General features: G+C 38.2%; 1 protein-coding gene across 8 annotated transcripts in view; it reads right to left on the reverse strand.

Annotated features, from left to right (window-relative positions):
* dlg5a (discs, large homolog 5a (Drosophila)) overlaps positions 1-16,186 on the reverse strand; it is a 77,044-nt gene that overhangs the window by 42,188 nt on the left and 18,670 nt on the right. For 7 of the 8 annotated variants that reach the window (XM_007898485.1, XM_007898484.1, XM_007898455.1 and 4 more), the window contains exons 1-5: positions 13,998-14,012; positions 4,726-4,792; positions 2,816-2,884; positions 1,501-1,675; positions 975-1,118 (exon numbers count right to left, since the gene is read on the reverse strand). In XM_007898485.1, the coding sequence (XP_007896676.1) occupies positions 975-1,118; positions 1,501-1,675; positions 2,816-2,884; positions 4,726-4,765 (428 nt within the window). In that variant the 5' untranslated portion in view covers positions 4,766-4,792; positions 13,998-14,012. Of the gene's footprint in view, positions 1-974; positions 1,119-1,500; positions 1,676-2,815; positions 2,885-4,725; positions 4,793-13,997; positions 14,107-16,186 lie in introns of those variants that run through there. The other variant, XM_042336737.1, reaches the window with a different exon arrangement.

Genomic DNA, 16,186 nt, shown 5'->3' on the forward strand with positions numbered 1-16,186 from the left:
GCTATTTATACATTGTGCTGTTATATTTTAAATACACAATCACAAATATATACAAAAATAATGAAGACTATTTAAAAATACTTCTCCATAAGATACTCAGCTTCTGCAACTTCAGTACCTATAGTTTAATTTATATTCTTTAACTTGGAACCTCAAAAAAAATAGTCATGAGGAAAAGGTAAATGCAACGAAATAAACAAACACCTGCACAAACTTATATGACACCATTCAGAGTCAGTAAATCAAATGATACGCCCATCTTGAAAGCAGTGGTCAACTGATTTCAAACTAACTCAGGTGAAGAGCGTATCCTAGCCAACGATCCCCCAGATACAGTTTGTCTTTCCGTTACATCTTGGCAGTTTGTGAGACACCGCTATGCATCAGTTGGCTGCTGCGTTCACTTAAACACACATTAACTACACTTCAAAGGAAATTCTGTGAAACAATTTGAGATGCTTCAACAATGTGTAAAGCTCTACATCAAATGCAGGATATGAATATGAATTGTGGGCAACACCTCTCATCTGAACTTAAAAGATCAATTGAAACCCAGTTGGAAGCCAAAGAGAAGTAAAGGCAATAAAAAATGAAAATACCTTGGAATGTTCAAACAATAAAAACAGGGACACCAATTCAGGTTACCTGCAAGTAGTTATATTGTTTATATGGGGATACACTCAAAAGGGTATTGCTTTATATTATACATGCAGAAGATCAGAAATATTTATTTTTAGTGAATCCCACTTTCATTGTCCTCTGCAACGGAACTGTAAAATACTGACCAAATTACGGAATGAATAATCAAACAATTTCATAAGATGAGACAGGATGATAAGGTTTAAATATAAATGCCTACTCTCATGGGTAATCAGACAAATGACACATAGGTGTAGTATGGACATCGTCATCAGTTTAAAAGATGATTACATACTTTTTGCTCTTCACGTTAACACTCTAATCACTGTACTTACTGATACAAATCTGCCTCTTTGACTGCCTCTTCACACTTCTTCAGCGTTTTTGTATGCTGATTCTGCAGAGACTGCAGATCCGACATGGCCTTCATGCACTGCATCTTCAATCTCTCATAGTCATGACTTGGTTTTGGACTGGGCCTGTCAAAACATAGACAGTGGGAATGAGCAACTGCAAAATCAAGGTGTCACTGCAGACAAAGCTACAGATATTCAGGAAATGGGATCTGTGGACATTGAATGTTGCATGAAACAATTGCAGCTGCTTCAGTATGCATCAGAGATGTCTCAACTAGACAGAAGTACTGTACATCTGGTACATCAGCAGCAGAGAATAAAGCTATTGGACTGGCATTGCTGTTGTATTAAAAGGAATAAGTTTTAATTAGACATTTAATTACACAGGAAATTTTACCTTAATAAATCAATGCTACATGCTAAAGATGACTGCATTAACCTGTGTAATTTAATCTTTGATCCTCTGGATCATTCAGTGGTTCAAACATGGTTCCAAGATCCTTACCTGCAGTCGTCAAAAGTAGACCCAGGAGAAGAAAGTGCAAGTTGTTTGCGAAGCTCATCCCTCTCGCGAGTGACCTGTCTGAGTTGAAACACAATGGCTTCCAACTTTTCACTCATCTGCCTGGTGTCCATGAGTATTGGTGGAGGAGAAACAGTTTTACCAGATGTGCTGGTACCTGAGCAAAAAAAAAACAGACCACTCATCATCTCCAGGCTGTAACTCAACTTTTAAAGCAAACAATCTGTTGATACAGCATCTCATAATCATACACTACATCTAACAATATCCAATCTGCTACATTTCATAGCATTGGTTAATAAATGTTTTGCAAATAACTAGAGATATACTCAACTAGAAATATACTCAACTAGAAAGCTCAAGATGAAAATTTTGTCTTCTAAGGAGTAAAGGCTCCAAAATTAAATAACACATTGAAGTGTATTGATTGGTAAATGATTATTAAATGCATTTTGTGGTTGCCTGGAATTCAGGGCTTTTAAGCTAATTGCTAAAATATTTTTTCTATACATAGCTGTTGTTTTAAAGCTAATGCTGAAAATGTTTTTTAAAAAAATGATGATTTTTAAAATATAATAATTAGAACATACTTTCCCATTTATTACCTTTCATTTTGGAAAGCAATATTCCCTTTAAACATCAACTAGTTCTTGCTCTCATCAAAAATAGATGCATTCTGCAGTTTTTCACAAGAAGATCACATTGAAGATTAATAGCCTATACAACTATAAAGCATAGTATTAACCCCGACCCCACATTTTTTTCCCTCTATCTATAGCCAATCAAATCGGTGAACCTTCCCCATCTCCTCAGCTTCTCCCTACGAGTCTGTTTAAATGAATTCTGATACGTTTCAATTATCATCTTACTTCCTCACTCACCTGATTTCAATACAATACACATTTAGATAGCACCTTTCATGTCAGGACGATGTCTCAAAGTGCTTGATACTGCTGGCTGGGCACCCAAGCTGGAAATGGGAGCCAAGGGGTTGTAGAATGGAAAGAGAACCGACATTGCGGTGAAAGAGGTATACATTTTGAGACAAACCTTGAACGAGCTGAGGAAGAGAGCAAGTCGAAAGGACTCTGGGGTGAGTTCCAGAGAACCGGGGCAGATTGGTCAAAATCACACCCGCCGGTTGTGGAACAGATAAAGCTGATAGATTCAAGTGTAACTATAGAACCATGCATGTAAGACTTCTTTAGAGTGCAGACCTTCACAGGTATTATCTTTTGTCACTTTTGTTGGAGAAGAGTACAGACAGTTCTATAGATGCAAATGAATGAGAACTCACCAATGCTGCTGAGAGAGCTACTGCTTTCAGAGTCTGAGGGCATTGTTGAAAGCACGCTGTATGTAGATCCTAAAAAAAATATAAAAAAATATAAAAGGAGTCAAGAATACACCGTGATTCATCCCCTATCCAATGTTACACCAGTATAACTAATGGTTTTCGAGAAACATGGCACAAATGCAGTTTGAAATTACATAAAATGTTGGGGCAAATTCAATTCTTCCATACTATCCTCTTCAAAATGCTTACACCAACAAAAACAGTAGTCACCTACTTCATATGTTCTGTTTATATTAGAAGTGCATTCATTGTGTATCTCAATAAACAGTTTATTGTCCAAGCAACATACTTCCACAAAACAAGACAGCCTACAGTTAGTTCATTAGAGCATCAATGAATTGCAGATTAGTCTTGTGGGAGTATCACAGTTGGATTGAACAAATGCTGCTTAAAGAATCAATTTTGCAGAATACTTTGCAGAACTACTGGCCTTCAGTTTTCAGATAGCAGCACAATCATTGCTTCACAACATAAAGTAATCTACAGGTTCTATACTGAAACAAATATTTTAAAATCTGGAATTCAATAGAACACCAGTACAAAAAAAATTCACAGTACAAGTAACACTACCCAGTTGTTAAAATTTTACCACTACCGGTGAACCGCCCAAATCTAAAATTAAACCAATTTACTGTACTATGGCACCTAATTATGGGTGAGGGAACATAATGCACCTGTATTCTATCCTGAAACAGTCACTTTCTCCACTGGAATTGTATTGAAGTATATAAATTAATGATTTTTAAAGAATAAGAACTAACTTTGAATAGACTGGAGCAGAGTCTAGAATCACATATGATACAATATTGCTCTAGTGCTGGGAGCAAGGGTATTTCATTTTAGCTGCATAAACATTGCATTACATCTGCAGTACCTTTTTAATGTACTACCATGCAGGTCACTCACTCACTGGGATGAGGTTTGCAGGACATGGGGAGGTGGATGACTTATGCCTTACTCTACCATGGGAAAGGTTATATTTGGAAAGTAAAAGTATTTCCTGAATGGCCTCACTGGTGAGTTTGCTTTAATATATGATATAATGTTATAATGATAGGACTCCAAAAAACTGACCATGTTGACATATTGACCACATTAGCGGACGCGATAAGATCATACTATTAATAGACTTCATTGATAAAATTTGCCTGGATCAAATCTTAAAATAATTCACAATCTCCCCACTTGCACAATATTAAAATTGCAGTTGTAGGTCCTTTGAAGGACATCATGAACGACACAAGGGACTATCCACATTGTGGCAAGTAACCATGGTGAAATGTGGCAAAGTGATAGTGGATTGATCCGTCTTAATGTCAACATCCTCTACGTGGGCAATGCTGGTCGCCTCAGGACACCTGCAGACGTGCTCCAGCACAGAGCCAGCATTCTATGGGAAACAGCAGTTATGACATGCTCATTGCTGCATCCTCAGAAAGGGCATTACCTATGTCAGGTGTACCAACTTCAACAAATTGGGCAGTAACCTCTGGTCAGACTTGAATTTTAACACATATTTTTCACCATTTAAAATCCTGCAATGATACTTTAAAAGATGGATATAAAGGTATTTTCCTGAGAAGCTGTACATCACTCACGCAATTGCTTTAAAATCATGTTTTACAGCTACGCAGTCCTCAGCTTCGGGATCATGACAGCTGTAAATCAACATTAGCCCAGCTCGGGATTGCAATCCTGGCACTTTTTCTGAATACTGCGATTTGTGAGTTTAATGCCCTAAATCCATGGATCCTGACGTGCTAAATCTTGCCTCAGAAAATTGTCAGGCATCTTGGCCAAGAGCATGGGCACTTTGCAGCAACCTCTCCACAAACCAGTCACCGACTCACCTCCCTCGCCGCCTGCCTCAGCAACACAGCGGCATGACATCAAGGGACGAACCGAGGCACCCAGCAGCTGGTGGGCAGCGCGAAGGTTAGTGATGAGCAGATTTATTGACAAGAAGAAAGTGGCACATAAAGAGTGACAGAAAAAACATCAGTGTCACATACAGATACAGAGAGAGAATGAGAGATACACACACTATTTAAATATTACTATTATATAATGCACAGAGAGAGAGGGAGAAAGGGGTACATAACACAGGACTGATAGAGTCAGAGGCACAAAGGGAGGAGAAGCGAGACATACATATTAAGACAAAAAGATAGACTTCCGTGACCTACTGAAACTCAACAAGGGTCATATAGAGGAAGAGGGAGAAAGAATGTCAAATTCAGAGTGAGAGAAGGAGACAATAACATAGAGGACAGAGACTGACAGAAAGCGAGAAATGAAACACTGACAGTGAAAAATAGATGAACAGTAACAGAAATGAATTACTGAGAGGTTTGTGAGTGTGTCTGTGTGAGGGGGCAGACAAATTAGAGAGAAGAAAAACAACGCAGCAAGAGACAGAAAAGCACCTTTGCTGCTTTTTTAAAAAAATATTGTATTTTCTTAATACAATCCTGAAATCCTGGGATTTCAGGAGAACCATTATCATATGGGATCCCAGGATTGGGATTCCAACCCCTAATCCCAGCGTACTATCAAAAAGTACTGTTATAATAATAATAATAATCCTTGCATTTAATATAGCGCTTTTCATGTCGGAAGGACGTCCCAAAGCGCTTAAACTGTTAACTGTACTTTCAACTACCTCAATAACTCCCCCTACAGGTATACAAGCTTATATAATTTTACACAAATTTAATTTACACAATATTAAATAAGGATATTTTCAACTTGAAATAAATGAATCCATTTTAGCTATCTTTCATATTTCATTTTACAATCTCAATTTTGACAGATATCTATATCTAAATGTTTATAAAAATAGATACACATCAAACAGAAAGTGACATCAACATTAAAATCAACTAGAGAATGAGATGGAGGTTTAGCAAACTGGCTAAAATGATCAACAAGCCCCTAAATCTTTCTCCAATATCAGTGCAAAATCTCATCTCTCTGAGCAGCATAGACAAGCTGACCAGGAAAAATGAACAGCTTAACATATCTGCAGGTATTAGAATTTTGCCAATCAAAATTTACAGTTTTCTGTTTTTTAAACAAGTTTTTTGTGAACAAACACATTTTTTTAAAAAACAAAATTGCCGTGCCCTCCAGAAAGTAGTGAATCCAATTGGTGACAGCCGACTCAACTTCTCCTCAATCATAAGCTGCGTTTACCGAGGTGACAGCTTGACAAACACTTCACTTTACTGTACGTCGATCTCTAGGCCCTGAATTAGATGAGCTGGCAATGATCCAACTTGCTGTGGGGGACCAATGTACTCGATTGAAATGGGAACAGACACAGCTTACAAAAGCCCTTTTGCATTTCACCAGTGAAAACAATGAGCCTGAACACTGGCAGTATTACGTGGATTCGCCACACTTTGCCTCAGTGGTTGTTCTTTCCCATGGATCTATGTGGCCAGTAGCTGTCAGAAAGGGCAGAGTACACAGTCAAACAATTATTTCTTCCAGTAAGCCACGTGACTGAGCAGGAACAATCCCTACAAGGTTAAAGCCGTCATACACTGGAATACTTTTTATGTGGAGCACTATTTCAGCAATATAATTGTTTGCATTCGTCACAAAGACATAGGGTTTGATCATATTTTACTCCTACTTGTCTATTAGGAAACTAGCATTTCAACAAAGGGAATGTGATGGGGAAGGTGGGGGAGGAGGAGGAACAACTCGTCACTGAGAGCTCCTGGCAACTTCACTTGACAGCCAGAAGCTGAGCCCTCACTATGTACACAATTACAACAGATTAGACAATGAAGAGTTTATTACAGTATATGGGGATACATGGAGATAAAAGCCAATGGTAAGATACAAAATGCAAGTAAATGTATTCATAGATTCTTACTGTGGATGAAGGGTCAATTGCAAAGGTGGAAGTGAGAGCTATGTGCAAGGAAAAAAAATAATGTGCAGGACTTCCTGAATTAATGTTCAACTATAAAAATTGCAATAAAAAGAATCAATTCTGGAGGGAAGTAGATCAATACAAAAAAGGATTTCAAAAAGCAATGCAACACTTGATTAAAAAAAATTGATACTCAAGGCAAATAGCACATTTCCAGTGGAGTGAAAATACAGAAGGATTCTAATAGCAAATGTGCACAGGTTTTCTCCGAGCTGACACTTATTCTTTCTTTCTCTCTGTAAACAGTAACAAATCAATCAGCTCTGTAACAGATCTCAGGTCTGAATAAGCAGCTGAGTGCAGGCAATTCCGCAGCACACATCATTGTCAGTGCTGCAGCAAGTGAGGCCTTTTGAACATAGGCCAATGCTAACACAGAATCAGAATTACTATTTGCAATTGCAAAAAAGGCCAGTGGTGTGATGTTGGTACTCAGAGTTCCAGATAGGTTTGGTAATAGTTTAGTGGAAAAACAGGGAAACTGACAACCATATGTACTGTGTGTTAATGCCAATATGGAGGTCATTAACAAGGATTTCTTTATCATCTAGTTCACTCTTCAGATCCAACTGCATACATTGAACTGTGCAGTTCTGAAAAGTGCAGGTAAACTTACTTAAGTTATACATTGTATAAAGGCTAAAGTTATACATGCACCATTTGTTTTCCTATCAGAAAACACTTAAGATTTCTTTGCACTAGTAGTATTTTAGGCCAGATAAATGGCTAAGTCATAATGATTTCTTGGTCCCAAATAATACTATGCAAATCATCTTCTAACTCGTATTGCCGCAAGAGCACTTACTGGATGCATTAATGAAGTACTTAGTGCTGCATTTGAAACAACCGCAGGAAACTAGGTCTTGATCTGGCATCATATCACAAAAGACGAGCTTAACTTCACGTAAGTCAGGGTGGTCCAACCTTTTGGCTGCTGAGTGCCGGATTCCCTATTTGAGAAACGTCCGCAGGCTGCATTAGCAATATTTTGTGCTTCTCTTCCAGAAACATAACATTTGCACAACACCAGTTTCTTGTTGGAAGGACATCTCAAAGCACTCGACATTGTCAACTGGGAACATGAGCTGGGGGCAGGAGTCGAGGGAGGTGAGATGGGAGGGAAAAAGCTGACTGAAAGCATGGTCAAAAAGTTAGGTCTTGACGTGCCTTGGAAGAGGGGAGGGAAGGAGTGAGGGTGCGAGTCGGAGGGACTCCAGGAATGGAATTCCAGAGCATGGGCAAAATGGTGATGGTGGGACAAATGGGGCGGGGGGATATAAAGTAAGCTGGTATTTACTCTGCAAAGGGAACAGCCAGATAGGGAGGTCGTAGAGGTAGGGTGTGGAGGGGGGTTGGAATAAAGACATAGAGGAATTTTTCACTAGGTTAGAAGGAGCTCTCTGTGAGGAAACTGCACGGCATTAGGTGTCTGTCCTCAGTCACCCCCTCCACCCCCCGCTAGTTGGGACCACGCTGACGTAAGCCATGTTAAGTCAGCCAATACAATTTACGCGAGTTTGCCTATAACCCGTACTTCATGCACGTCGTATTAAATGTTATGGTCCCGATTGACACGACTTATGTGCGTTTGCCTGTATTCATTGGTAATTTGATCAACTTAGAATGAAACATTGTTCCAGCTTTGCAATTTATTTATTGCCATTTCAAGCATATAAAAATACAAGGCATATTCAAGTGTACAGAGGTATAGTAAACTCAACTCTGGCTTAATTTGTCACTACCACTTACAAAATACAATACAAAATTACATTTGTATAGCGCCTTTCACGTCAACAACAAGATTGCATTTATAGAGTCGGGAGGACGTCCCATGATAACTTAACTTATCATGTTGTCAATGCCCTGGCAACATTTTTGTATGTATCTGTACATATGCCTAACTCATCTCTCCGGGCTCAGTAGTACTACATCAGGTAGGTTCATCTCAACACTGAGCCATTTCACCATTTCAAACGAGAAATACATTTTGCAGCTAATGTGCTCTGCACTTTCAACAGGAACTGTACACATGCCTAAAACAATTGGTGCAAAAGGGCTTTTGTGAAACTCTTTAGCATCTACAATTGTTACAAGTTTAAGACATTTGAAAGTTAATTAGTTAACTTGCCAAGTACCCTGCTGAATGCAGCATTGCTTGCTATGCCTTACCCCAATACAGAGCACATGGCCTAAAATTGTATTATATTTACGTAAAAGGCAAATGTAGGAAATTTATACATTAACAGTTTCGCAAATCTCTTATTTTAAAAAACAAACCTGATAAAGTTTTCTGAATTTTTCCCCAAAAAATTGACAGAGCTTAAATGGTTAAACCTCAGCATGGACATTAAAATCAGAAGGTTAAGTTGTATGTCTGATAACTTCAGACTTAGCCGATGTGTTTAGCTCACAATGTCAGTGAGTCGATCAAAACAAGAGTCCTATAGATCAGTGGTTCGATTCACGCAGGGTGAAACCTTGGGAAAGTTTCCTTACTCCACAAGCCTGATAATAATCCCTCAAGAAAAAAAAACAATAAATTGGTCACTTCAATCCACGACTGATTGTGGGACACTGCTGTGCACAATTGGCTCCTGCGTTTCGCTCACAAATATAGTCAATTCATTTTACAGTATATTCTGTGAAGCGCTTTGAGATATCTAGAAGACATGAAAAGCGCTATATCAAATGCAAGGATTATTTTTTATTTTTATAAAATCTATTTAGGTTTGCGACATTAGACATCATCATGCTTGATCAAATGACACATTTCAACAGAGCTGCTTCATAGGCTGAAGTCCTGGGCAAAAGAGAAGGCCTTGGGCTGCATCCAAGTAAATTACACTAGTTTCCATTACACAGTGAAATGTAAATGAATCCAGAAACCTCAAAAATATACCTTTATATGTGCTGCTAAAAGTGTAAGTGTACAACAGTAACTCGTAAGTTTTCTGATTCCTAAATAGTGTGCAGGTAATTTTGATGGAAGTATGAGTGGAAATTAAAGCTGGTTTTATTACTGTTAATTATACAATGAACATAAAATGCAATGGTCAGTATTTCTCTAATGATATTTCACCGATATTGACAGTTTATTGTGAAAAAAGTTTAAGTGCAGACAAATTCTGACCCTCTTCACAAATTTAATTCACTTAGAACTCAAATATACTGTATGTCACTTCCTTTATCCAATGTACAGCCTCAGCCAAATAACGTACAAGCATCAAAATCTTCAGTGCATTGCAATTGTTAGTTACGGTTCTTGAAAACAATCTTACAGCTAGCAAGACTTTGCTGTACTCCTATTTAGAACCACAGTTTTTAAAGGTTCTACTGAAATCTGTTTAAAATGAAAGGTATATTTTTGTGTGATAGTAAGCAAAACGATTAAAAGGAACATATTTGGCAGTATGATGGTGGGAGAATATCATCACTGAATTAGTGTGAAAATGCAGGGAATCATAGGGACAATGGGAGAGGGGTTAGTTCAGTTCCAGCTTCTACAAAAATTTACAAGTCAATTCGCCAGGTTGATATCATTCTCGGTGATTTCAGCAGCACAGCAATTTGCAGTGTTTCAGTGTAAATGCAGGTCCATTTTTAGGTTCCACTCAACGGGCCGATAAAAGGTATTAGGCAGTCCAACAAAGACTCAGAAGTTAGCCAATTTTTTTTTAATGACTAACATGATCATTGAAACATCAGACCCAACCAACTGCTCTATCATGAGGTTTCCCTGTATTAAAGAGGTCAGGCAATGACTTCATATTTTAAATTCTTTAGTGGTTATCAGATCTCTACATAAGCACTATACATAAACCGTCTTCAGCCCTGGCCAATATGATCAAGTGCCTAAAATGTAAAACCCACGTTTTGCTCTAATTGATTTACTGCTGGAAGTGAATGCTTTGCTTGTAAAAGGGGCAATGGAACGAGGTTGTCACATGCTTCCATTCAGGTTAAAAATAGTATTGATAAAAATGTATTAAGCAGTCATTACTAATGCATCTGAAAAACTAAACTATGTTGTAGTAATTATCATGAATTTTACACAGATTTCTGTACACTTCAATCACAATGAACAGAATTAAAAAATGGAGAGTAAACCATTTTCTACCGTTTCCTGCATCTTTTGCAGATGTTCTTCATTCACCATCTTTATTTAATATGAATAATTGTTATTGGTCTTGAATGAAAGTTGATTGGGTGTCAGTACATACATTGAACACATTGTGGACTGAAGATTTGTTCTCTTTCTCTTCACCAAGCTACAGTTGGTCTATGGTTTCACAGTTATCCATCCACAGGATAACTGTGGTGAAAACTTCCCTCCAGCTCCATAATAAGGATGTAGGGAGATTTGATGCTGTCAAAACTACTGGGCACTTTAATAATAATAATAAAATTTGATATAGCACCTTATCATGTAATTGAGATGTTTCAAAGTGCTTCACAGAATATACTGTAAAGTGAATTGACTATCTATTTTGTGGGCAAAATGCAGCAGCCAATTGCACATAGCAATGTCCCATAAACAGTCATGGATTGAGTGACCATTGATTTTTTTTGGAGAGATTATTTATCCTTCTTCCCAGTCAACAATCCTCTCATTGGTGTCAGTTTGGCTCACGTCTACGAGTCAGAAGGTTGTGGGTTCAAAGCCCATGTTGCAACTGGAATCCATATAACCTTTGCTGAAACTCGAATGCAGCGGTGGGTGAATGCCGCATTGTTGGAGGCGTTGTCCTTTGGATGAGATGTCAAACTGACGTCCCACCTGCTTGTTTAGAAGGGCCCATGGCACGGTTCGAAAAGAGAAAGAAGTTTCAAATAATCTCCAAATAAAAATGGTGATTCAGTCCACAGTTGATGTGGGATATTGCTGTGAGCAAATTGGCTGTCGCATTCACCCCCAGATACAGTTTCCAGTTTATCCTGTGAAGCACTTTGAGACATCTCGATGGCATAAGGTGCTATATCAAATGCACTATGTCACCCGAGAACACAATACCTCGCTCAAAGCAAGAGATCAGTGTGGGAATATGTGTAAATTGCTGCTTGCATCAAATGTTTTAAAATCTATATTTTAAATACTGCAAGTTCATTGGTGATCTTGAGGGGGGGGGGGGAGGAGGGAGAGAAGAAGAGATGATGCATTGGTATTTCTGACTAGTCTAAGGAACTTTGTGCACCAGTCAGCTTTCTAAATAAACACCTTTATATCAGGGTCTACACAGCACAAAACAAAGCATAGCATGATAGTGCTTCTGAGACTTTGCTTGCAAACACCACCGTTGTTTTCTTGGAATCATAAACATCAGCACATTTTACTCCCAAAGTAAAACATGGCCAACTGGTTGGGAATCTCAATTCAATTCAAGAGGAAACAAGAACTTTGAAAGGTTGGAAATTCTAATCTCAACAGATACCATTTTCCAAAGTAAAGGCAGCAGGTGTTTTATGAAAACTTTGAAAGCAATGCCCTCCAAAAGTTTTTTTTCAACTGAATCGTTGAATATTGCAGTCAATTGCCCTTGTTGATTCTCACACACACACACACAGGAATTTAACTGCTAGGACACAAATTCCAGATGCCAGTGCCCCATTAATTAGTGAGTCAGTTATTTGCATTTTATTTTTTTACATTATTCCATTACCAGCTACCGACGGCCAAAAGGATATCACATTCATTAACACAACCATAACATGAAATTGTATATGATATATTAACTGACTAAATTTGGATTGAAACACTGCTCTGTAAACGGCATCACTGAGTCTCAGTTATAAAGAGTTCAAGCATTGACAGTACAGCAGATTTATGTGAACAAAGAAACAATGAGGTCATACCACTATAAATAACCCTGTGGAATTAATTGAATCCACAAACATGTTTAAAGGGCGATATGATCAGTAAAATACTCTTATGCGAAAACTAGACTAAACAAACCACTGACACAGGCTTGCTGTCCAATTTTAACACCGAAGCAGCAAACAAGATATCTGTATATCAAACACTTTTACTTGGTCAAGTGCTTCCTGTCCATGCAGAACCTACGTGCTGGACTCTGCATGACATGCAAATACTATCTTGTTTTCTTCAGCATGTAACAGGTTAAAAAGCCACGTTTTCCCTGTTACAGCAAATAAAAATTAAAGTGGAGCAGTCAAAGAAAAATATCCCACCTGTATTAAATTCAGATCCCTCCAAACGTTTACCCATGTTTGGTCACTTAATTTTCCCATCCAGCCCCAATCTAAAAATGTAATCAGTCTGAGACCTTTATCTCTATTGATCTTTGGAAATTGGTGTTATATGGCCAAGAAGCAGGAATAGCAGGGCTACAAGATCTGCACACAAACAAGCTGTTCAGTATTCGTTAAGAAGGTACTCTGTCGCAATTAACCTGTTACCTACTTAGAGTGCAATGCAACATTTCACTGTTATGTTTTGCTAATACAAAACATTCAAAAAATTTTTAACAAACCGAAGAAAGCAATTTGTGACAATTTAAAATTGCATCCGTAATTCTTAATTCCAATTCCTATTTCTTTAAAAATTCCTCTTCTATTCTCACGTTAATTTAGTTGTAATATTTCCGAAGCAAAGTCCTCTAATAATTGATTCCTATTAAATACAATTGAATGCACGACATGTAGACTGGAAGATATAAAGGTCAAAAAGTAGCCATGATGAAAACGGCTTGAATGAAGGGATAGCAACCTAGCAAATAGCATAACCAATTCTCCGGACTTCCCATTACTGTATCGATATGTTTTGCTTGAATGATTCCATTGCCCAAGTTCTCAAGTTTTCCTTTGAAATATCAAACTTCCAAAGATACTATTTGGCAAGTTATGTTTTGCTCAGTTTGTTCAAAAATACAAAAAATCAGTCCTTGGCAAATCAAGTAACAAACCTCATCTTGAACAGTGTCATCTCCCAAGGATGCCGTTTTTAAATGTTTAGCTTAAACTCAATAAATACCAACTGGAAGCTTACAAATTATGGATTTAAAACCTGGAACATTTTTTCAGAGAAAATGAACCCTGTAAATGACATCAGTTCAATTGAGCATTGTGTTAACTAAGTTCAACTGAACATTGTGCTCCTCTGCCTTAAAACAATGTCACTGAATTTCTTGCTATTAACAAAACAACAAATAGTTTACTTACCAACACAATCCTCAGCCATGTTGCTTTACCGCATTTTGCTTTGGTCTGGAAAGATTCAGCCTTCAAAGTCCAAATTTTTCATCACAAGATACGTTGTTCATGCTTCTTCCTGTAATGCAATCATGTGCAATAACCACTTTAGTACTAATCCATGTAAGAAAAAATAAATTGCCACCTATGTCTACAGTTGAACCCATTTATAAGACATTATAAAATTCCAATTCAGTTAATGCTTCCACATCATGACCTCACCAATCACGATGTGACATCACTGTGCATGCAAGCAGAAATGGATTTATTTTTTATTTAAAAAAGGAATAAAGCAGAAATCAGAGCTTGAAATCATGTTTCATAATTCAAAATCCTTCATCGCATTTCAAATGTTCTTGTTGCATCAACGAGTTTGGCATCCACCAATCGGATTTGAAGCGTGATGATGGATTTTGATGAAGCAATATGGAGTCATTGAATTTTGTGGTAAGAAAATGTTGGAACCAGGACCCAGACTGCATTACCATGCTAAAATGAAGCACTTTATAACAGGGCCAAATTTACTCTGAATTAATACACAAAGGGCTTCTGTAATAAAAGTAAGTCAGTTCTCACAATCTGGGATTTAAAATGCAGTTAATGAACATTTCATTGTTTACCTACAACACATGTATACAGCTGGTAAGCAGCACTATTGCTTGGAAGAGACCTGCCTATCTTGTCTAAACTTTTGTTTTATAATTTTGGGCCTTTGCACACAACTCCGCACTTTACTTAGAACAGCCAGCTGTTCATCAAATTATTCATTGATAATTTGTACCTCGGATACATATTTCTCCCCATTCCATCCACTTGGATCTTGCTGCTACTGCATTGGTATGAATACTTTGCTTGAACCAGCTTTGTAGCCTCCCAGTAGAAGGTTCTCATATCCACCTCAGTTAAGTCCTGTAGTGGAATGATTAGCTCACTCGCCTCGCAATCAAGAGAACCTGGATTTGAGTCCCGGGCAGGGAGACACGTTTGGCAAGTTTAGGCACCTCACGCCTCCCCTGCCCAAAGACACGATAAGGCACTATATCAAATGCAAGGATTATTATTATTAATTCAGAAGTGATCTGTGGCAAACTACAATATTTTCTAAATTTCAGCTACTTTGTGCAAGATTTTTAGGAATTATGTTTCTTCCAATAATAATTCAGACAGTGTAAATGCCAAGAAAGGACACGCAGCTATGATTTCTTCATGAAACTTTTTTGAAAGCTATTTACATATGGTTGCTGGGTGTGTGCGAGCTGATAAGGAAGCTGACAGCTCCACTTCCTGAAGATCATTTGCTCTATCTTTCCTGAATTATCACAAACATTTGTACTGAAGTGCGCATGCATTGACGGATCAGGAATTCATTTCCCGCGATTCAATGAAGCCGGTTATTATACTCGCGGCAGTACGAGCTTGGAGATGATTTGCTTCATAAATATGACAAGTGCAAACAAATCTAAATATTTTTGGGTGGAAAACTGAATGAGATACGTACAACTTAAATAATTATATGATTTACAGAGATAAGACTTACGCGAGTCTTATTGGATTCTCTGGTGATGGTCTGACATCAAGTGTAACCCTGACTAGATAGACAACAATAATGCTCTCATTTGATGCGGCATTGTTTACGTTGGGAGGACATCTCAAAGCAATTCACTGGATTTTACTGCAAAGCCTAGTATATATTTTATAGACAATACAGCATCCAATTTACATACAGCAATGTCTCATGGCAGCCATAAAGTGAAGTAAACTTTGCAGTACTCCACAAAACCTTAAAACACAAAAAATTCATTTCCACAAATAGAACAGATGCAAGTAACTTTGAAATGCAATCTTATCTCAGGACTAAGATGACAACAGCAACAACAACAAGATTACATTTGTATAGCGCCTTTCACGTCGGGAGGACATCCCAAGGAGCTGGACAGAGAGTTTCAGACCCGAGCTGGGGGTCGGGGAGTGTGGAGGGCGGGGCGGGAGCAAGGAGATCGAAAGCATGGTTGAAGAGGAGGGTCTTGAGATGGGTCTTGAAGGAGGCAAGGGAGGGGTAAAGCACAGGGACTATGGGATAGAGTTCCAGAGGATGGGGGCAGAGGGCCTGTCCGCCAATAGTGGAGCGAGCGAGGCAGGGGACGTGAAGCAGGCTGCAG

This window comes from Callorhinchus milii, unplaced genomic scaffold, assembly GCF_018977255.1.
Source record: "Callorhinchus milii isolate IMCB2004 unplaced genomic scaffold, IMCB_Cmil_1.0 Scaffold7, whole genome shotgun sequence".
In the NCBI taxonomy this organism is placed as follows: domain Eukaryota; kingdom Metazoa; phylum Chordata; class Chondrichthyes; order Chimaeriformes; family Callorhinchidae; genus Callorhinchus; species Callorhinchus milii.